The 22,177-nt window shown below is 44.1% G+C and overlaps 3 protein-coding genes across 9 annotated transcripts in view; all 3 read right to left on the bottom strand.

The window, feature by feature from the left end:
- The window catches only part of ARHGEF12 (Rho guanine nucleotide exchange factor 12), a 177,770-nt gene extending 169,151 nt beyond the window's left edge, over positions 1 to 8,619 (bottom strand). Inside the window, exon 1 of the mRNA XM_061440602.1 lies at positions 8,562 to 8,619. The gene's annotated coding sequence lies outside the window, so the exon portion shown is untranslated. The remainder of the gene's footprint in view (positions 1 to 8,561) is intronic.
- TLCD5 (TLC domain containing 5) lies at positions 1,334 to 8,650 on the bottom strand. Of its 7 annotated transcripts, none has more exons than XM_061440606.1 (4): positions 8,562 to 8,650; positions 6,634 to 6,734; positions 6,320 to 6,519; positions 1,334 to 4,633 (listed from the first exon to the last, which is right to left on the bottom strand). In XM_061440606.1, the coding sequence occupies exons 3-4, from the start codon at positions 6,516 to 6,518 to the stop codon at positions 4,095 to 4,097; spliced, it is 738 nt and encodes a 245-aa protein (XP_061296590.1). In that variant the 5' UTR covers position 6,519; positions 6,634 to 6,734; positions 8,562 to 8,650; the 3' UTR covers positions 1,334 to 4,094. The 7 variants fall into 7 exon arrangements, with proteins under 7 accessions (XP_061296590.1, XP_061296592.1, XP_061296589.1 ...); XM_061440608.1 differs by having other exon boundaries at positions 6,320 to 6,561; positions 6,634 to 6,755; positions 8,562 to 8,648; XM_061440605.1 differs by having other exon boundaries at positions 6,634 to 6,755; positions 8,562 to 8,648.
- A 3,791-nt stretch (positions 8,651 to 12,441) lies between these two features.
- The window catches only part of POU2F3 (POU class 2 homeobox 3), a 90,639-nt gene continuing 80,903 nt past the window's right edge, over positions 12,442 to 22,177 (bottom strand). Inside the window, exons 11-13 of the mRNA XM_061440603.1 lie at positions 19,115 to 19,181; positions 17,450 to 17,585; positions 12,442 to 16,491 (exon numbers count right to left, since the gene is read on the bottom strand). Coding sequence (XP_061296587.1) covers positions 16,452 to 16,491; positions 17,450 to 17,585; positions 19,115 to 19,181 — 243 coding nt within the window. The 3' untranslated portion in view covers positions 12,442 to 16,451. The remainder of the gene's footprint in view (positions 16,492 to 17,449; positions 17,586 to 19,114; positions 19,182 to 22,177) is intronic.

The following is a 22,177-nucleotide window of genomic DNA, read 5'->3' as shown; positions in this document are numbered from 1 at the left end:
AAGATGGTAAGCAAAAGATTTAATTAAGCCAGTGATTATTCACTCCAGGGCTATTTTTTTTTTAATAATGAAAATCTCTATATTCACACACAAAACTCTCATGGTAAAAAAAAGAAAAAAAAAAAAAAGTCCCCGAAAGCCTCTTTACAACTGTTGGTAGCTCTAGACTGTTCTAGAGTCTGTGTATAGACTACCTTCACAATAGTCACACCAATTTAGGCAGAACACACTCCACAGGGACATTAGTCCTTTACCTAGAAAAATGACATCGATGACACCTATCCACTGTGCATGCTCTTTGAGGTTTTCCAATGGGGGGTTATCCAGGCCCTCATCCATTCTTTCAAGCTGCTTACTGAGCACCTGGCTTCCCAAGTGGCTCTAGTGGTAAAGAACCACCTGCCAGTGCAGATGTAAGAAACTTGGGTTTGATCCCTGGGTTGGGAAGGTCCCCCTAGAGGAGGAAATGGCACTCCACTCCAGTATTCTTACCTAGGTAATCCAGTGGACAGAGGAGCCTGGTGGCCTACAATCCCTGGGGCTGCAAAGAGTTGGACATTACTGAGCACACAATGAGCACCTACTGTGTGTCTAACACTGTTCCAGTCTTTGGAAGCAGAGTCTGAAGAAAGCAGAAGGCCCTGTCTTCATGGACCCAACTGGACATCATTATTTTCAAGGCAACTACTCAAATAGACAGAACATAAAGAAGGCTGAGCACCAAAGATTTGATGCTTTTGAAGTGTGGTGTTGGAGAAGATTCTTGAGAGTCCCTTGGACTGCAAGGAGATCAAACCAGTCAATCATAAAGGAAATCAATTCTGAATATTCATTGGAAGGACTGATGCTGAAACTGAAGCTCGGATACTTTGGGTCCCTGCTTCGAAGAACTGACTCACTGGAAAAGATGCTGATGCTTTTGAAGATTGAAGGTAGGAGGAGAAGGGGACAATAGAGGACGAGATGGTTGGATGGCATCACAGACTCAGTGGACATGAGTTTGAACAAGCTCCAGGAGATGGTAAAGGACAAGGAAGCCTGGCGTGCTGCAGTTCATGGGGTTGCAAAGAGTCAGACACGACTGAGTGACTGAACAACAACTAAAACAGGTGGCAAAATAAGAAATTAAGTTCTTCCTCCTCCTTTTGGCAAACTGCTTTCTGTATGTAGGTTGTTGCCTCAAAAAATAAACACTATTAAGAATGGTGGATAAGAGCAGCTAAGAAGTATTTTACCGGTAAGTATAAATATGGTTCAACCTTTCTGCAAGCCAAAGCCTTTTTTTTTTAAGCTTCTTGGCAGAACCACAAGAAAGACATAAAGCAGACCCTGGGTTGATAAAAAGTTGTTTATTTTTATAAAATTTAGCATAAATCTTATTGAAATATAAATTCTTCTTGAGCAGTGTTAATAATTATTACATAGTAATCTGAATGCAAAAGAGTACTTCATGTGTCTGACCATACCACGTGTTAATTAGCCCTACAGTACCTGTCATGGACAAACTCAGCATCTTAACTGCTGAGTCACCTTCATTTCACAGTTTTGTCTCAGCAAGTTGCCTTCAGAGTTATCAGCTACAACATCAAGAAAAAGCTGAAATGAGGGATTCTCCTTCCCTTATCATTAGTTAGGTTTCTTGAAATTCAAGAAATCTAAGTACATTCCCCTAAAAGAGCAAGGTCTACAATCCCTTCACTTCTGAGGCATGAGGAGAAAAGAATTGGTACCAGATTAAGTCTATTCATTTGTCTGGTATGGGACAGGTTGCACTGTGCCAAAATTCAAGAGACGGCTTCCCCCCACCCTTTTTTTTTTTTGGTGCCAAGCCACGCTTTTCTAACTAGGCTTTTGCTAAAATCAGCATTCCCTAGCATCCTACTTTGACCGCAGTCTTATTGGAAAGAAGCTAACCAGCATTTCAGGGATATGGGTCATAGAAAAAAAGGAGCTGGGGATGCTACTGTCAGATTATTCTCATGTCCAGCAAATCTCCTTAACCAAATGACAGTCATTTTAAAAGACCCATAGTTAACATGCCTTTAAAGCTGTCTTTTCCCAGAGCAATGATGACTTCATGCGGTTCCAACCACTCATGCCTGGACAATGATGTCCATTTTCAAAAACCACTCATTAGGCTAGGATTACGAGTGACCATCGAATGGGCTGACACTTCCTACCGACCTCCAGCCCTGACTTCAACAGCCCCAGACTCTTGCTCATCAGCTGAGCTACGTGGTCACCACTACGTGGTCTCAACAACACAATTGACTGAATAAATAAAAAACGAATGAACAAATAAATAAAACTTTCCTTTTTTCCCATAAAAGCCCTACATTAAAGCATTAATGAAAAGCCACCTAATGTCTCTATGAAATACGCAATGGAGTATTTTATTGACAGTAGGGTTCAAACAGAGGTAAAGAGTAAACAAGTGACCTGCCCAAAGGATCTGGCAGGTGAGTAGCCAAATCAGTTCACAGAACCTAAGAATTTTCACTTCCTAAGCCCTTTTACTACACTTGTGTTCTTGCTTTGCCTAGGTAAGATGAGAGACTATTGATTAAGAAATATTTTTTTCCTCCTGACATTGGCTTTTTCATAATATACTGTCCAGAGAGAGTGGCACCTTTTCCAGAGAAAAAGTAGTAACAAGATGAACAGGGAATGTATCTGAAATGGAAAAAAAAAAAAAAAACAGCCTCATCACCCTGAGGCCAGGACATTTGGTCTTTGGTTCTGGTTTGTAGTATGTATAGCAGAGCTGAAACCTGAACTGGCATCTCAAGCCCAGTGGAATCTACATGGTAAATCCCTACGGAATTCAGTCACAGCCTCTCATGCCTAGGAGATTAATGCACGAAAGCCCTGAGAACTGGCATAGTTTTCCTGGTAGGGCAGAACTCGTACAACAGGACTCGGTAAATCTGCCCACACCTCATTCATCTCTCATCCGAAGCTCTAGCTCTATGGTTTTTGTGCAGAAAAGAGTTAATAGAGCAGGCCTGGAAAGGGCTGTCTGCAAGGTTGGCCCTTGGCCAGCATCCGGGGACTTAGATTTCGTCAGGAAGGTTCCCACCTGAACTGATGAGACTGGGTCACTGACTCTAAACTGCACAAACAATGTGGTTCATGACGAAAACCTCTTTTCCTTCTGGGAGTCAGGAAAAGGCTGACTTTTGCACGCCATGGAGAGACTGCCTATGGCACCAGCCCCCAACTGAAACCTTGGATACCGAATCTCTAACAAGCTTTCTTCTAGACATGTCATACATACTCTGAACAGATCACTGCTAGAGGAATTAGCACATCCTGCATGATCCCACTGGGAGAGGGCTCTGGAAGCTTGGGCTGGTTTCCCCTGTACTCTGCTCCGGGTGCCTTTTCCTTTCACTGAGTTTTCATTGTATCCTGTTACTGTAATAAATCAAAGCTCTAAGTACAACAAAGTGCTGTGTGCTGTGAGTCTTCCTAGTGAAGCATCATGCCTAAAGGTATGTACTTGGGGACCCCCAAGCACAGGGAGTCCTATATGGTATATACCAAGTATATGGTATAGGGAGGCTCAGGAAGTAGCCCCCCACCACTGTCATGGTTTCACCTCCCATCCTGCTCTCAATTTCCTGATCCAAGTTACTTCCTGAAAGTCCCTCACTTTATAGTAAATGGGGTGCATTTCTTTAAGCTGCTACACAGAAACCAGGAATAAGCATTTGTTTATTCAAAGGAATAAGGAAGAAATTGCACTAATGTTTTTTGAGTTCCTTTCTAAGCTGTCTGGTCATCAAGCCTCCCAGGGACAGAAGAGCCAAGGTCACCACAACCTACAAGGAATGCAGCACACTCATCTCACAGCTCTGACTTACTCCCAACTACTGCTGGTAGTCGCACTTTCCACAGCTGTGCTGCTGCAGAAGTTAGCGTTTTAATACTGGAATGTGTTCTGCTCCAAGACTGGCTTTCAAACCAATCAATAAATTTAGCCCTTTTTTTGTGATCTAAGTTTGTAATAAGTATGATTCTGTAACAGCCATATGTCCAACCTGGTTCCCGTGGCTGACTTAACCTAATCCATTGTCCAGAGCAAGCCTTGGCTAGTGTGTCTTGAGATGTCCATTAAGTCTGAGCTGCCGCTCCTCACTCCACCTGCTTCTCCAGGTGTGGTACTTCTTGATGCTTTTCCTCCATGCAAAGCGCCAGATGCTAAACATGAAACACCAAGACACCACATACATCGCCACTCCCCCAACCTTCACAAACCACTTGGGCGTGGGTGAGACCATTTCACAGAAGAGGAGGCAAGCTCCTACACCAATCCTCACTCCAGTGAACAGGGCCACAAAGAGGAAATCCACCACGTCTCCGGTGAAACTATGGTAATGGCCTGTTTCACGAAGAAACCAGCGTATCTGTAGCAGGGGGTTGGTAATCTCGCTTCCGAAGAGGACCGCATTGACCTCTGTGCCCGACTCTCCAAGCACCAGGGCCACGATGATGCCCAAGATACTCAGTGTGTGGTGAGCCAGCATCAGAGGCCCCTCAGACCGGAAGTAGATGCACCAGCCCAAGTCGAAGATGAAGTAGCCCAAGGTGAGACACAGAACGTGCACTTGGAGAGGTGTATTGGGTGAGCCTGAAATAAACCAAGAAGAAGCATATTGAGTGGCTAGGAATTGTGCTGGCTTACACAGGGATCCTGTGTTGCTCTTTCTCAAACCTTTTGGAATCACTGAAAACAAAAGCAATGGCAGGCACATGCTTTTTAGAGACAACTAAAAAAAAAAAAAAGACTAAAACCTAAAACTCTGGTCTCTATCAAAGCAATGTTACAGCCCCCAGGACATGCTGTTCTGATGCATCAGATCTCAGTGAGTGATTCGAACACCAGTGATGATCCAGCGTCCTCTGTGTAGCAGCATAAAATCGAGTTACTTTGTTCTTTCAATTAAAATCCTACACAGTCTCTTTCTTTCCTTTTTTTTTTTTTAACCAGCTAAAAGTCTGCTTCCAGATTCAGTTATTCTATCCCACTAGCAAATGCAAACTATCATATATGGAATGGACAAAAAACAAGATCCTACTATATAGCACAGGGACAATATTCAATATCCTATAATAAACCATAACGGAAATGTTACTCTGTCCCAAATGTCAGATTAATTTCTTAGCTTAATGGGTTAGATTATTGGACACTGGTGGCCCTAACTTGTTTTGAAAGTGGACTCTGTATGTTCCCATATGCAGGAACATAGGGTGCAAGGACCCTTTGTTTGAATCCATTAACAGCCTTCATGTAAAACATGAAGCTTAAGCATTGCTTCCTATCAGTTTGATAGTTTGAGGAGGAAATTCAGAAACTCAATATGGGACTATAAAGAAATTAGAAAAAGAATCTAAGGAATTAAAAAAAAATCATATTCTGGGGAACTTACAGATTAAACTATGTCCTCACAAAATTCATATGTTGAAGGGCTGAACCCCAGTACCTCAAAATATGACTATATTTGGAGATAGGACCTTTGAAGAGGTAATTAAAATAGAGTCATTAGGGTGGTGTTCTTGTAAAACGAGGACACTAGGCACAAAAGACCATGTGAAGACAGCAAGAAGGCAGCTATCTGCACACAAAGGAGGGGAAGCCTTAGAAGAAATCAAATGCACCAACTTGATCTTGGACTTCTAGCCTCCAGAATTGCGAGAAAATCAATCTTTGTCATTTAAGCTACCCAGTCTGTAATAAACCCCAGCAAACTAATTCAAGGGGAGACAGGTTTTGTATTCTAAGGAACATTTAGGAACACATCTGGCAGCTTAAAAATTAATTCAGCTACCCCAAATAATGAGGCATTGGTTAAATAAAGGATAGCAAATGCATACAACACAATATTATATAATAACTGAAAAGGATAAGGAAGATCTATATACATAGACATGGAAAGATGATGTCCTTTGAATATACAATCAAGTAAAAGTTGCAGGTTACCAAAAAGTATGTATTATACAGTCCATTGTCTGTCTGGGGGTGGTGGTAGAAAATGTTGACATTGCTTTTATAATTTATACATTTTGATCAATTAAATTGTAAAAAGCAATTAAAATTGTTTTAAAAATAGAGTTATGAAAAGCAGAACAAAAGGTGATGCATACAATATCGGAATTAACAAGAAGATGAACTAAGACTCCCAAAGCACATTATAATAGTAATTATTCTTCAATATTCTTCAGTATTATACAAATTCTGTGGGAAACTCCCATCCTTCCAAGACTACCTCCAAATCATAAATTCCTAAGGGAAAATTCTCTAACGTCTCCCACATACCTGGGTGGGTAAAAGGCCAAGGGCCGTCAATGAAGCCAATATAAGCTGAGAGACCTATGGAGAGGATTCCATGGGTGAACGTAACCAGCCGGCAGTTCCACTCATAGCTTCGGTGCTTATTCAGGCGACAGAAAGAAACGTAGAGCGAAAGCCAGCCCCCCAGGCTGCACAGTGCCTGCAGACACAGAGCTAAGGCCATCCTATGACGAAAAGACCAAAACCAGAAAAACAAAGAATGCACCCTAAGAAAACAGCATTGGGTCATATTGAGTATATGTCTTCATTTCTACTGTAAGACAGTACAAAAATATTACCTTCACAGAAATACTTTTTCCTTATCTACATTGCCAAGAATCTTCCACTGAAGTGTGGCTGTAATTCTGATTGCGTGTTCGTTAGAGATCACTGGTCAAAACTGTAAACTGAAAAGCAAGAACTGCATTCTGAGTTAGCAGACAGTCTAACATAACATGTTGTAATGATGAGTAAATGCCAATAATCTCCCAGTGATGACTGACCTTGGACTACGAGACACAAGTAATATAATACACATATTAGATGTGTTCATATTTCAAAAATCCCAATAAGAAGCTCTCATGGAAAAACACCTCCACCACTTGTGGTCTCTGCTAGAAGTCATGACACATGAGAGTTTAATGTGGTTTTAAACTGATACTAAACTCAACTGAAGTTTGGGTTTGAATTATGGGTTTACCAGTCAAAATCAAAATGAGGTAAACCTGAAGATAGAACTAAACAAAGACCTAGATATTTTGGAAGAAAAAAAAGAAGCTAGTTCTATTCAGTTTTGTAATTAACTCAAAAACTGGCCAAGAGGGAAGCAGGATTTTGAGGTACAAGTGGGGAGTTTTTGTTAATATATAAAAATATCTTTAAGGAAATTAGTTAAAAATGAAACACAGTCAGAAAGCTACACTTTGACATTCTTACTAGTGATAAATATACCAGGACAAGAATGAAAATAATGGAGTCAATAGAGTCAGACAGGACAAAAATCTGAAAATAACCAAGATGTCCTTATTAATATTCATTAGCCCCTCTACTGAAAGTACAAATAAAAAAGTTAAAAAATACATTTCAGATATCTGTCTCATCTCAGCAGGAATTTTCTGCATGGCTACACTCACTGCTTAACTTTATTCTGACAAGTGAAATAGTATCTGTGGACCAACACACATCAGTACACAAGCCACTCCCAAGAATGCTATCCCAAGAGGGCTTTATGAAGGTCAAGTGCAGTACAGCTTTCATCTGAAACCAGATTTCTACTCAAGAAAACAGCAGGTGTCAATCACTGACCTGAGTTCCAATTCTATTTCTGCCCCTAAATAGCTATGAGTGTGTGGACCAATCACTTTCACCTCTGGAGCTTCAGTTAAAAAAGAGAGAGAAAGTAGAGGGGAAAATGACCGATAAAACTCTATAATCCAGCCCAGTTCTGACAAGGAGTTCCGAGAGAATTTCATAAAACTTCCAGGCCAATTTTCTGAGCAAGAGCCAGAAGTACAAAGGATCCAGAGTGAAAAGAACCGTCCTCTCGCACTTCCTTTTAAAGGCCAGGGTCACCAGCCAGAGTAATACGGATCAGCTCTTTTGGTTATGCCGATTAGTATTTTTAGTCTTCTTCCCTGAATCCTAATTCCCTGGCAGAACAGAGCGAACAGTAGCCCATTTACAAACAAATAAAAGAATAGACATTCGTAAATGGCAGATACAACGCTGTGACCTTGAGAATGTCACTCCGTCTCCGCGTTGGGGCTTTTCACTCTTGGGGGAAAGGATGGCAGGGTATTTAGATGGCCGATGGCCGTTTCCGCTCAGAATTCCAAGGCTCCAGTCCTCGCTCCTCCCTGTCCAGGGCCAGATTCGGGAGGAGGAGCGCTGGGCGGGCCCACCTGGCTCTGGGCCTCGGAGCAGGCGTGGCTGGAGCCAGCGGCAACCTCGGCGCCTGGCAGGCAGCGCGAGCGCATCTCTCCTGGACCTGCCTACCCTACGCTGCGGCCACGCCCGGCGGCGGCGCACCTGAGCCGGACCGTTATGCCGGTATCCCGTCGGCACCCAGAGGCAGAAGGAGGCCCTCTCCCCTCAGAGGCCAGGCCAGGCCATCTGCCGGCTTTCTTCTCCCACCCTCGCCCCGCTCAGCGGGCCGGGCAGGCCAGGACATCCACGTCCGGAGCCCAAGCCGGCCGCCGGAGCCGGGCGGTTCGCGCCGCGCAGTTACCTGGTCCAGCGCCCCGGAAAGCCTCGGGCGCCTCGGCCCCAGAGCTCAGGACCGGGATCCCCGGGAGCAGGAAGCAGCGGAAAGAGGGAGGGAGGACCAGGCTCTGTCGGCGGCAGAGGAGGAGCCGGGGGTCTGGGGGCACCTGCTGGCTGGGAGGACGGAGCGCACAGCCAGAGCTGGACCCGGGACTGTTCAGAAAGCGGGCGGGAGGATCCCCTCTTCGTCACGAGGAGGCGAGGGGCGGGGGTGTGAGGGGTGATGATGACCTAATAGTGACGTGAGACCTGCAGACTGTTGTTTTTGCTTACTTGTTTGTTGTCTATGTTTGAACACTTATCCATCTCCTGCCCCCACGATGTGACGGCCCATCCCATAACCAGTTGGAGAGCACCTACTAAGTGCTTACACCCCTACTAGGCTCTGGGGGGGATTTCACTTTTGCGTTTAAGTTAAACAGGCACACAAATAACTAATTTCCAGGAAAGTGCTCAGGCCTGAAAACCAATGTTATCTGTTCCTTCTCAGGTCAGCCCTCTCACTACCTTGGCAGTAGAGAATAAGGCTTTAAGAGTAAATCCGGATTGGTTACTGACTGTGTATCTTTGAACAAGTTGCTTAACTTTTCTGTGCCTCTGTTTTCTCATCCACAGAATGGGGATAGTAATAATAATAGCTGTCTTATTGGGTTATTGCAAGAATTTTACACACTTGACATGTGTAAAGTGCTTACAGAATGGCTGGCACATGGAAGTTGTTATATAAATGTTAATTATTGTTGTTGTTACCTCACTTTGGGTTAATCCTCTCTCCTCTCTGAATCTGTTTTGATACCAATGAAAGTGAGTTTGAAGAGATAGCTAAATGAAAGTTTGGAGATGCAAATGGGGTAAAGAGGGCATCTAAGGGGCTTCCCTATTGGTCCAGTGGTTAAGACTCCATGCTCTCAATGCAGGCAGCCTTGGTTCATTCCTTGGTCAGGGAACTAGATCCCACATGCCACAACTAAAGATCCTGAGTGTTACAACTAAGACCCAGTGCAGCCAAATTCATTCATTAATTTTTAAAAAGAGGGCATCTGGGTTGGTTGATCAAGACAGGCAATGATAGGATGCTGAGGGGCCCAGATATTCTTAAGAAGAGAAGACCTTGAGCAGAAGGGTGAGGCTTTAGGCCATGTTTGGGGAATAGTAAGTAGTTTGGGTGATTTGTTTTGCTGGCCCCTTAAGAATCAGGATCACACTCTTTTCATCTTTGTTGGTACCTCTACCTGGTACAAAGGCAGGCACAATAAATGATTGCTGCCTGAATGAATGGGAAGTGAGCCTGCAAATGTATATTGGAAGCATACTGGCACTCCTAAATCTGAATGCCCCTCTAGATCACTTGGGAAGTGTTTTCAAAACACCCTTTGTTCAGGCTGCACCTTGAAGGTTGTGCTTTAATAGGCTTAGCGTGAGGTTCAGGAATCTATGTCTATTAAAACCTGCTCATAGATCATTCAGATGATTAGTCATATTTGGGAGGAACTGATGTTAGAGAACCTTTCATTATTGATGCTAGCCTCGGATGCCAGGCTGAGGCATTATATTATGCAGATAACAGGAAACCTATGATGATGTTTGGCAAGGGAATAACTTTATCATGTTCTCAAGTCCTTGCTACTCCAGTCTGCATTACCTGAGAGTTTGTTAAAAACACAAATTCTCAGACCCTAACCCTGGATCTACTGAATCAAATCTGCATTTTTAACAAAGTCCCCAGTGATCTGTATGCACATTCAGGCCGTGGATCTCAACCATGACAATACAACAGACTCACTTGAGGAGTTTTTAAAAGTCCCATTTCCCTGGGCCACATCCCAGGCAAAGTAAATCAGAATCGGTGTGTGTCAATTTTTTTTAAGTTTCCCAGATAATTCCATTATCTGTGTAAGCAAAGTTCGGAATCACTGCTACTCAATGAAAATCAATATAAAATGAATTGGAGAAGACAACCTGTCACAAGTGGATTGGAATGGACCAGATAAGTAACAATAATAGCTTGAAGAAAGAAAACAAGGAGAGATCCATTTCACTGAATGAATAGATGGTATGCATATCTCAACTTTTCCCCATTTGTTTTTGTTACAGTTCTTCTAGTATCTGAACCTGGAATTATCTTCTTGCTGCCACCATTTCCCAGGAAAAAACAGAATATGAATTAAAGGCTTCAGGAGTCTAATGGCTGAGGGCATAAGGGAAAGTGCTAGTTCTTCCAGTTGAGCCTATATCGGACCTTTATCCTGGGGTGGCTGAGATTCCAGGCTCAAACTCCATTACCTGGGATTAAATTTTATTAATTCATGTATCTTTGGCCACAAATTTGGTGATTTGTGTTCCACCAAATCACAGGCTTGTCAACTGTGGTGTTCCCTAGGAAAGTTCTGGCCTGTGCAGGGAACAGGAAGCTCTCCACCAATTTATTTTACTAACAATAACAATCATAATCATAATAATCACAATAACAGATAACACTTATTAATCAAGCATTGTTCCAGGCACTTTACATATATATACATATTAAGTCATTAATTCTCACAACTCTTGGAGATGGATATTGTTGTTATCCCCATTTTTGCAGGTGAAAAACTGAGTCACAGAGCACTGAAGGAAATTGCCCAAAGTGATGTGATTAGTAGGAGGCAGATTTGGGTAATGAACCCAGGCAATATGGCATTGGAGGTCATACTCTTAACCACAAAGGTAGGCTGCCTCCACTCCCCTAGAGTCTCCTCCAAGATGGTACTATGCGTTCTTTATTCACAGCTCCTATTAGAAGTTGTTTAGAGGTTAAAAGAAAGAATTCGGGTTTTGAAAACCTGAATTGCCTATTGTGTCCTTGTCACAGTACTAGTCAAGAGGATACAGAGAAAAAGACAGACAGCTACAAGGAGCGCCTCACAGTCTATCAGGAAAACAGAAGAGGCAGCAAACACAGTCCATGAATGTGGCCAGGGGAAGCGGAGTACACAGTGGGAAGGGGCACTCAGCCAGCAGTCTGGGGGCCCAGGACAGGATTCTTCTCTTTTTTTTTAGCTTAACTATTATTATTATTATTTAATTATCAAAGATTATAATTGTACAATATTGAGAGGTATAGAACAAAATACAATTATTGGAGGACAGTTGCTCTTCAATATTGTGTTAGCCTCTGCCACACATCAACACGACTCAGAGACATATATCCCCTCCCTCCTGAACTCCCTCCCATCTCCCTCCCCTTCCCACCACTCTAGGTTGTCACAGAACATTGGGTTGAGCTTCAGGACAGGATTCCTAATTTGAGTCTGCAACTAAACTCATCCTCTCACCCCTCAGTTGGACCAAAAGCTCTTAGTATTAGGAGCCCACAGCTGAGCCCATCAGTCTTGAGTCTACTAAAGATCAAAGTTTGAAAATTCAAAAAGCAGCAGCAACAATTCTTTTTCCCTTTCTTTCCTCCTAGACAATGACTGGTTGTTGCCCTTTGATTCTCTTGTGCCTAATTAGATGCTGAAGAAGCTAACCAGGCTTCAGTTTAACTTGACTGGAATGATGAGTTTTACAGGATCTTACAGACATGAAAAGTGAATTGGTACCCCCTTTTAGGTTTGAGTCTGTTCAGCAACATTCCAAAGCAACAGTTAATGGAAGCTACTGGAGGCTGAGCAGGTAGGCTACAATTCTGTTTATTTCTTTTATAAAAACCATGGTCAAATAGCCCAGAAATAGACCCCCATAAATATAGTCAACTGATTTTTGACAGAGGAGCAAAGGCAATACAATAGGATAATGATAGTGTCTTCAACAGATGGAGCTGGGACAACTGTACATCCACATGTGAAAAAATGAACCTACACAAAAGTTAACTCAAAATGATCACAGGCCTAAATGTAAAACACAAAGCTATAAAGCTCCTGGAACAGAGGTCCTCGACGTCCAGGGTCTAATGCCTGATGATCTGAGGTGGAGCTGATGTAATACTAATGATAGAAGTAAGCTGTGCAATAAATAGAACGTGCTTGAATCATCCTGATACACCATGATGGTAATCATACCATGTGCTCCCCGCTGGTCCGTGGAAAAATTGTCTTCCATGAAACTGGTTCCTGGTGCCGAAAAGGTTGGGAACCGCTTTTAGAAGATAACATAGGAGGAACCCTAGATGATGCTGGGTATGGTATTGCCTTTTTAGATCCAACACCAGAGACAGACCATGAAAGAAATACTTAACAAGCTGGACTTCACTAAAAAGAAAGATTTCTGTTCTGCAAAAGACAATATCAAGAGAATGAGAAGAGAAATCACAGACTGGGAGAAAATATTTGCAAAAGACACATCTGATAAAGGACTGTTATCCAAAGTATACAAAGAACTGTTAAAACTCAACAGTAAAAAAACAGACAAATTGATTTAAAAATGGGCCAAATATCTTAATAGACATCTCACCAGAGAAGATACACAGATGATAAATAAGTGTGTGAAAAGTTGTTCCACATCATACCATCAGGGATATGCAAATTAAAACAACAATGAGATACCACTGTATTCCTATTAAAATGACCAAAATCCCAAACACTGACAACAAAGGCTAGCAAGGATGCAGAGCAACAGGAACTCTAATTACATTGCTGGTGAGAATGCTAAGTGGTACAGCCACTTGGGAAGACGGTTTGGTGGTTTCTTACAAAATTAAATGTTCTCACAATCTGGCAATCACACTCCTTGGTATTTGCCTAAATGAACTGAAAATTTATGACTACACAGAAACCTGTTCACAGATATTTATAGCAGCTTTATTCATAATTGCCAAAATTTGGGAGCAACCAAGATGTCCTTCGGTAGGTAAACGAATAAATAAACTGTGGTACATCCAGACATTAGAATATTATTCAGCATTAAAAAGAAACTAGCTAGCAAGCTCATGAAAAGACATGAAGGAAACTTAAATGCATATTACTAATTGAAATAAGCCTATCTGGAAAGGCTATATACTATGATTCCAATCATGTGACATTCCGGAAAAGGCAAAACTATTGCGACAGAAATAAGGCTGTAAGGGTGTGGCAGGGAGAGATGAATAGGTAGAGCACAGAGGGTTGTTAGGGCAGTGAAAAATACTCTGTGTGATTATAATGATGGATACGCATCATTGTACTTTTCTCCAAACCTAGAGAAGGTACGACATCTAGAGAGAACTCCAAGGTAAGCTAACAAATGTTTAATGCTGGACTTTGGGTGATTGTGATGTGTCGGTGTAGATTCATTCTTGGTAAAAAAAAAAAATTACTTTCTCGTGAATGATGTTGATCATGGGGAGAGCTATGAATATATGGGGGCAAGAGGTGTACAAGAAATCTCTGTAGCTTCCTCTTAATTTTGCTGTAAACCTAAAACTGCTCTGAAAAAATAAAATATTTGTTAAAGGGTCAAATGAGTGAACACCAGACTCATGGACAGTGCAGCACATCAACTTGCAGCACTCACCTGAACAAGGTATCAAAGTAGCCAATACTGCTGCAGGAAAGTGTCTACTCTGGCACCCACAAGTGTACAAAGAACAGTGTACACACACGTGTGTATGTACACATGGGCCTATGGGTGGCAGAGTAGTTTCTTTATACAATTAAATTATTGCTGCAGGCTCCTCTTGTCTCTTTGGTGCATATCTAGCTCCTTTCAACTAGATCTTTTCTTGACAAAGTAACCACTACCAATAGGCTTTCTCCCACTTCACCACACGAGATATTACTTTTAATATAAGCCCCATCCAAAAAAAAAAAAAAACAACCCAGTTAATTTGTGGTTATTTGGATATAGATTTCCCCTTGGGATATACTATTTGTAACAAACTTTGAATGCTAGTTTTAGTTTCTTCCCTTCAGTCATTACATTTTTGAAGGGTCTCCTTTTCCTACAGCTCAATGTTTGCCTCAAAAATGGTAACTATTTAAATTTTTATTAACCCAAGAAAGACCACAACTTGCCTCTCAACTGCCTCTTCAAAAGTCACAGTGCATTCAAAAGCCAAATACTTGACTTTTGAATCATCCCTTGTCTCAAATATCTATCACTTTCATGACCTTTAGGATTTCTGAGATATGAGCTATAAACCCCGGACTTCACCTCATAAGTCTCCAAACAACTTGACCTTACACGTTTACCATTCTCCCACTTACAAAATGAGGAAGCCAATCTCTTACCTACACTTTCCTCAAGGTTGTTCAGTCAAAAAGAGTAGAATCTCTGAACTCTCCAGAGCCCTGTATTAACGTATGTCATCTTCAGCATTGGTTGGGGGAGTAATAAACTTGATCCACCAATTTGAAACACTTTATCCATCCTTTTCATTATATGCATTCACATTCCCCCACAACAAAAGACACAGAATAACCTAAACCTCTTCTTACCAATTGGAGAAGGAAATGGCAACACACTCCAGTATTCTTGCCTAGAGAATCCCGTGGACAGAGGAGCCTGGTGGGCTGCTGTCCATAGGGTCGCACAGAGTCGGACACGACTGAAGTGACTTAGCATGCATGGGTGCATTGGGGAAGGAAATGGTAATCCACTCCAGTGTTCTTGCCTGGAGAATCCCAGGGACAGAGGAGCCTGGTGGGCTGCCGTCTATGGGGTAGCACAGAGTCGGACATGACTGAAGCGACTTAGCAGTAGTAGCTTCTTACCAGTAGTGGAATACTGTATATATCATTATACAAATTTATTTAGGAACAGAGAGATTCCTTTGAATCTCAACATTTTCTTGGCTATGCAATCTTAAAAAAAATAAAAAGTGACCATTTCTACAATGGCTTCATGTTACAGTCTACACACTGGCCCACAAAGAAAGAGACTGGAGAAAGAACGTTCCTGCAAAAATCAACAAGGATTCCCAGCCCATGTGGGAACTCCTGTGGAAGCTAGCACAGTAGTTCACACTTTGGTATTTTTTTTTTTCTTTCTTTCTTTTTTGTTAAAGAAGATAATATATTACAGAGACATTTTCAAAATTCACACCTGAGTTAAACATTTTTCTGGAAAATTCCACATTAAGGAGAGAAGAACATAATGCAAAAAAAGGAAAGGGCTATATACAGTTATGTTGCCAGCATAATTGTTGTGTGTGTGCTTTCGTGTTCCTCCTTCTGCAACAGGAGACAGGGCAGAGAAGGAGAGAAGGAGAAACACAGGGAAGGAGAGAAGAAACAGGTGTTCCTGAACTCTGGGGCAGACAAAGCAGACAGAAGAGCACCTGTGGGCAGAGAAATGTGCCAGGGGACTGAGTAAAGAGGAGGGAATTTGGAGAATACGATTATGAATGGATTTGGTTCTAGAAAAGGGGACGAGGCTAAAGAGAAAGTGGGGGGAAATGAAAAGTTTGCTGAACAGAAAAAACATCCAAGCTTTGGTAGAGACATCAGATTCAAATCTTTTCACAGATTCTAGAATCAGTTCTTGGACTGTGGCTAAGTTCAGAGTCAAAACCCGTTCTCTCCCCTCTGGTAGTCTGGCACTAGGTGAATGGCTGTGCCCAGAATGAACTGGAGACGAGCTGGAGAATAAGAAGAAGTCCTTTTTCAAAGGCCACTGCAGCAGGGAAACTGTCTGAAATATTTAGAGAAGGGTGCAGGCAAGGAAGGTAGAAATGACCAACTCCTAGGAGGGATGTGCATTTCAAGAGCGCTAGGAGTCAGCACACGGTTCAATCACAGTTTGGATCTCTGGAGGCCCTTGGTCCGAAGAAGACAAGAGTTTGGGTTCATCCTCTTCCGCTCTCTCTCCTGAAAGTAATCTGTCCATACAGAGATGGCATGATTCCCTTCCTTCTGGTGGGGAATACAGGGCCAGGTGGCAGAGGAGAAACTTTTTGGTCTCAGTGGAGGTAGGTGGGATGACTCCATCGATACCAAGATCTAGAGGGGAGGAAGGAACGAGTCAATCAGACAGCTTCTAACCATGAGGAAAGACAGGAATAAGCAGTGAGCACTAGCAGATACATATAGGGTTTTTTTCTAGGGGTGCTGAAAGTGTTCTAGAATCAGATATGGTGACAATTGCACCATCCTGTGAATATACTAAAAAACACTGACTTGTACACTTTAAATTGGTAAATTTTATGGAATGTGAATTATATCTCAGAACAATTTTTTTTTAAATGTCCATTATATGTTTTCCTCTCTTCTTTTTGGTGGGGGAGGTTTAGGAGCTCCTAGCTTTGGGGGTATGCAACAGTTGGCTCTTAAGAGCTGGCTGCCTTGCCAAACAGTTTGGGTTTGGACAAACAGGTTCATTTCTTCAAACAAGCTCAGGTCTTTAATTGCCTGACTTGCAAATCTCTTGTTTTGTTCTGAACTGGGGAAGAAACCTCTTGAGGCATCCACTCTGGGAACACTTTTTAGAGGAGAATCTTTGCATCAAGGCTCTGGAGGCTGCTTCTGTCACTGCATCCTGGGTGGGAGCACAAGGTTAGGATGGAGCACCCTTCCCCTCTCCCAGGGCGTCAGCTACACAGGGAAGCTCAGGCTCGGGGCAGAATGCCCCCACTGCAGCTGGAACTGGCGTGAAAGGGAGTTCTCCGAAGCCCAGGGAAGGACCTGTCCCTTTCCGACAGGAGTGTTTGGAAATTTCCACCCTCCCAGAGAGGATGGAAATTTTGGCTCTGTTGACATCAGCTCCTTGCCAGCACTGGCTGAGGCTTCTCTTTTAAATCCCACTCCCAAGGGATAGAGTCCAGTCTGGCTCACCACCCCGCCCTCTCCCTGCCTCCCCTGTGACAAGCCTTCTTCCCCAAGGTGTTGACCCTCAGACACAGCTTCTCACATGTCCCTTGGCCCTGGCAGAGGTGTCTTGGTGCTCTTCCCTCCACCTTACCCTGAAGAGTTAAAACTGGAGGAGGAGTTCACGGCCGCTTTGGAGTTATTCTGAGATGCAGTGGGGCTGCTGGCCTGGAGTCCTGAGCCTGGAGAAGATGGCCTGCTGTTGTTCCCAGGGGAACAGGATGACGTTACTGAGCACGAGGAGAGGCAGAAACAAGGGGGAATTAATGAGGCTGGCTCCAGGGACCTCGTGACCTTCAGGCACGTATCCCCCAAGGGGTCTCACCTTCTCCCTACTCCACTCCCGCCTCCACCCATCTGCCCACCTCCTATCATGGTAGCATCAACACCCAGCCCCAGGGGGCCCTCATCGTACACACTTCTCCTTAGCCCAGGCCCTGAGAGTGGCATGGCTGGTTCCACAAGTCCAAGACTTGCAAAACACAGGAAGGATGGATGCCAAAACCATCCCATTCCAAGGGCACACCCTGGGCTGGGTATATCCAGCCTGGGACCCAGGGGTGGGATGAGAAAGAGAACCAGAGCTTCGGGAGGGAAGCGAGGAGGAGAGAAGGAAGAATGCTCGGGGAGGAAAAGAGAAGCTGAGAGCACAGGTCAAGATGGCCAGCCTCTCTGGGGTTCCCATTTCCACATGGTACGTGGTCTTCCAGAAAGAGCACGGGAGGAGTCCCAGCCATCCACTAAAGAGCTCTGTGGCCTGTGGCAACTTGCTTCACTTCCCTGAAACCTCTTTGTGACCTCTGTAATGTGGCAAATCTGGATAAAACTGAACTCCTGTATTTGAGTTTCCCAAACAGCATTCCGTGGATAAGGTGACATAGATTTCATCCTCCAAGCTAAGATGCTTTGAAGGGTCGAAGGCATTGGTATTGATAATGACATCATCACAGGGGATCATCAGATACTGGGGCTGTCCTGGGCAAATCCAGACATATGGTCACCCTATCTAATTCTTTGAAATACTTTTTGAAAAATAGAGTTCTGTAGAAAATTGGTTTAGAAAACCCTGCCTTCTGTTCAGCTCATTTTTATGTATAAGAGATTTGTACATAAAGTGGGCCGAGAAGTGCAGCAATTAAAACAAAAACACTTGCTCAAACTTTACCTACTCAGCATTCCCCAAACTTACTTGATCATGGAAGACTTTTCCTCCTAGAAAAAATGTTAACATCTTCTGAAACACATTTTGGGAATGCTGAGGATGAGATGGATGGCATCACCGACTTGAATGACATGAGTTTGAGTAAGCTTCGGGAGTTGGTGATGGACAGGGAAGCCTGGCGTGCTGCAGTCCATGGGGTTGCAAAGAGTCGTACATGATTGAGCAACTGAACTGAACTGACTTAGGTCAATATCTTGCAGTTCTGTTATCCCATTATCTAAAAGAATGCTGCTGCTGCCGCTGCTGCTGCTAAGTTGCTTCAGTCGTGTCCGACTCTGTGCGACCCCACAGATGGCAGCCCACTAGGCTCCACTGTCCCCTGGGATTCTCCAGGCAAGAACACTGGAGTGGGTTGCCATTTCCTTCTCCAATGAGTGAAAGTGAAGTCACACAGTAAGTGCCTGACTCTTCATGACCCCATGGACTGCAGCCTACCAGGCTCCTCCATCCATAGGATTTTCCAGGCAAGAGTACTGGAGTGGGTTGCCATTGCCTTCTCCAAAAAGAATGCTAGTAGACCTTATTTTTAGAGCTCACCTGTTCCAGGCATGGTGCTGTGGACTGGAGGGACAGAGAGCGGGCCCAGAGATCCAGAGGGAGACACCTGAAAGGTGAGAGAAGCTTGTAAACATTCTCTTCCATTTCCATGTCCATCTTCTGTAGCTTCTCCCAGGGTGCTAGGCCATAGACTCCACAGAGATTAGGGCTCCACTTCCTGGATGGTTTCCTAATCCCAAACCAATGCCCTGTGCTCTGTGTCACAGGAAAGGCTCTGGACCATGTACACCACACAGCTCCAGCTCTGCCCTGCTCCTACCACTCCCTGCGGACCTCAGGCCAGGGCCTCTCTGCAGTGTGACCCCTGGCAAGGCTGCCTGGGCACTGCCAGACCAAAGAGGCCTTGCTCAGATGCTCTGGTGAGGAGAGGAGCATGCCTCCAGGATGCCGTTGTGGCCGACACTGCAGGATGGCTGCTTTATTTCCAGTCCCTTCTTCTTCCTTCTTAAAAGACCCCTGTGGGGACTTCCCTGGGGGTCCAGTGGTTAAGAATCCACCTTCCATTGCAGAGGATGCAGGTTTGATCCCTGGTTGGGGAACTGATATGCCATGGGGCAGCTAAGCCCACATGCTGCGCCTACTGAGCCCTCACACTGCCTCAAAGATCCCACATGATCAATGAAGACCCTGCATGCTGGAACTAAGATCTAATGCAGCCCAATAAATAAACATTAAAAAAAGAATAATGGAAATGCTTGTGTTTTATTTTTAACCCTTGCACTTGCTTGGGCAGAAGAGCTCAGCCCTAACCATCCTGACACAGGCTTCGCATCTTGATGCATGAGTGGACCATCCACTCTTCAGAGGTCCCTGGAGGAGACGAACTGTGTGAGGTCTCTGAAGCTTTGCATCTCGCCCTGGAGACCTCACAGCATCATCAACTCTGGGCTGGGAAGGGACCTAAGGTACTGTAGCTTAACCTTCCCACACAGTCCAGGAATCCCTACCCTCAGTATTACCATCCTAAATAGACACAGGGGCCCAACAGGTCTGGGAGTGAGGCCTGGCTCCACCACTGTCTGTGTAGCTGGGGCACGTTACTTAACCCTGCTGAGATTTGGTTTTCTCATCCGTAAAAAACAGTAACACCTCCCTCATATTTTCTTTTAATTAAGTTTAATGAGATAATGTCCATTAAGCTTCTAACTCAATGCCTGGCAAAGAGTACCTGGCTTGTTAAATGTTAGTTCCCTGCCTTCCTGCAGAAGCTGTCAACTCTTGTATGTCTTGAGCTGCTGTTTATCTCTTCACTGGAGCTGAACTCGGCATACTTTTCCTCCCCCTTCATCTTCTCATGCTGTCCTGGGACACTCGGATCAGCCTCCACCCAGGACCTCGTAGGGAGGTTCTGCTCAGGGAGCTTCGACTGGCCACCCCTGCCCTCCCCTAGTTTGGAACATCCCATGCCGACAGGATTCAGCATGTACTCGTTTCCTAATCAATCAGCAATGGTTCTGCTGCTTTCATTGACCTACCCTTTCACAAGGAGCCTCTTTAGTAGTCTGGGGGCCCACGAAGGGTGGAGACAGGTGTGGGGCAGCGTGGTGAGAGATGCTATCAATAATCTCCCTCCCTCTTTTCCTCTACCCACCCCTTGCTGCCACACCCCAAGCCATTTGTTGTTGTTTTTAAATAAATAATTATTTAGTCACTGCAACCAGCTTCTTCTCTTCTATCTGGAGACAGTCTGTACATGTGCAAGCAGAGATATGGCTCTCCCTTTAAGTTTTTATATAAATAGTAGCATTCTGCCCACACTGCTCTGAATAATTTTGCCTTTTTTGCTTTCTTTCTTCTTCTTCTTCTTCTTTTTTTTGTTTTGCTTAACAGTATATCTTGGAGATTATTTCACACCAGAAGTAGAAGAAACTATGTCCCAGTCCCAAGGACAATGTTCCAGTGAGACCCAAGGAGAAGACCGAATTAGAGCATTTTCTCTACCCTCTTCCTTCAGGACGCCAAAAGTATTGTTGTTCCTGTTTAGTCACTCAGTTGAGTCCGACTCTTTGCGACCACATGGACTGCAGCGTGCCAGGCTCCTCTGTCCTTCACTATCTCCTAGAGTTTGCTCAGATTCATGTCCATTGAGTCAGTGATGCCATCCAACCATCTCATCCTCAGCTACCCGATTCTCCTCCCGCCTTCAACCTTTCCCAGCATCAGGGTCTTTTCCAATAAGTCTGCTCTTTGCATCACGTGGTCAAATTATTGGAACTTCAGCATCAGTCCTTCCAATGAATATTCAGGGTTGTTTTCCTTTAGCATTGACTGCAAGTATTAATGTGACTATTTATTTAACATCTTTCTCCCTGACTAGGCTGGAGACTTCATGAGGGGAGTGTGATGCTTGTGTGGTCCCCTGCTGGATCCTCAGTGTCTGCTGCAGCACCCAGAACTTGGCAGGTGCTCAGTATCCAATGCACGATGAGAATGCATGATGCTCCTTTATGGCTCTTCCATGCCTCCCACTTCTTTTCTCCACATTGGTGTCCCCAGCTCGGTTTGAACTGAGGTGATAGCTACCTCCCAACTATTCTAGACAAAGCCCCATCTTTAAGGATTCCAAATCTCTCATGGCATGGTTCAGTTTCCTTCACGTGGCCTACAGTGCCCTACAGGATCTAGCCCGCCTACTGCTCCAGCCTCCTCATTCACACAGTCTCCCTCCCTGTGTTCCATTCCAACCTTCTGTGCTTCCTCTCCCTGCCCACCCCAGCCTCAGGGCCTTTGCCCACACTGTTTCATCTGCAGAGAATGTTCTTCCCAACACTCCCTCTGCCCCGCCATCCTGCTCCCCTTCCCCACCTCTAACTCAGACCTTTACCCCATTCGAGTCTACTCTTTCTTCTGCCATCAACTTGACCATCATTCCAAAGAGAAGTCCCTGATACCTGGACTAGGTTTGGTCCCTCAAATACCCACACGCCTTCTCTGGAGGCTTCATCACAAATTGCATTCTGTTTAATGTCTGTTTTCCTTGCTAGACTCTAAGCAGAGATCACCAATAACGATCCTGTGCACTGCCACATCTCAGGGCCAAAT

Source organism: Bos javanicus, chromosome 15 (assembly GCF_032452875.1).
Source record: "Bos javanicus breed banteng chromosome 15, ARS-OSU_banteng_1.0, whole genome shotgun sequence".
NCBI classification, from domain to species: domain Eukaryota; kingdom Metazoa; phylum Chordata; class Mammalia; order Artiodactyla; family Bovidae; genus Bos; species Bos javanicus.
Note: the sequence above shows the minus strand (reverse complement) of the source record. Positions and strands in the feature narration are given on the sequence as shown.

Bases quoted from the DNA above. Each gene is read 5' to 3' on its own strand.
- TLCD5 (XM_061440604.1), bottom strand. From the start codon at position 6,584: ATGACCCAATGCTGTTTTCTTAGGGTGCATTCTTTGTTTTTCTGGTTT. The intron at 4,634-6,319 runs GTATGTGGGAGA...GGTTTATTTCAG, and splicing joins TTGGCCTTTTACCCACCCAG to GCTCACCCAATACACCTCTC.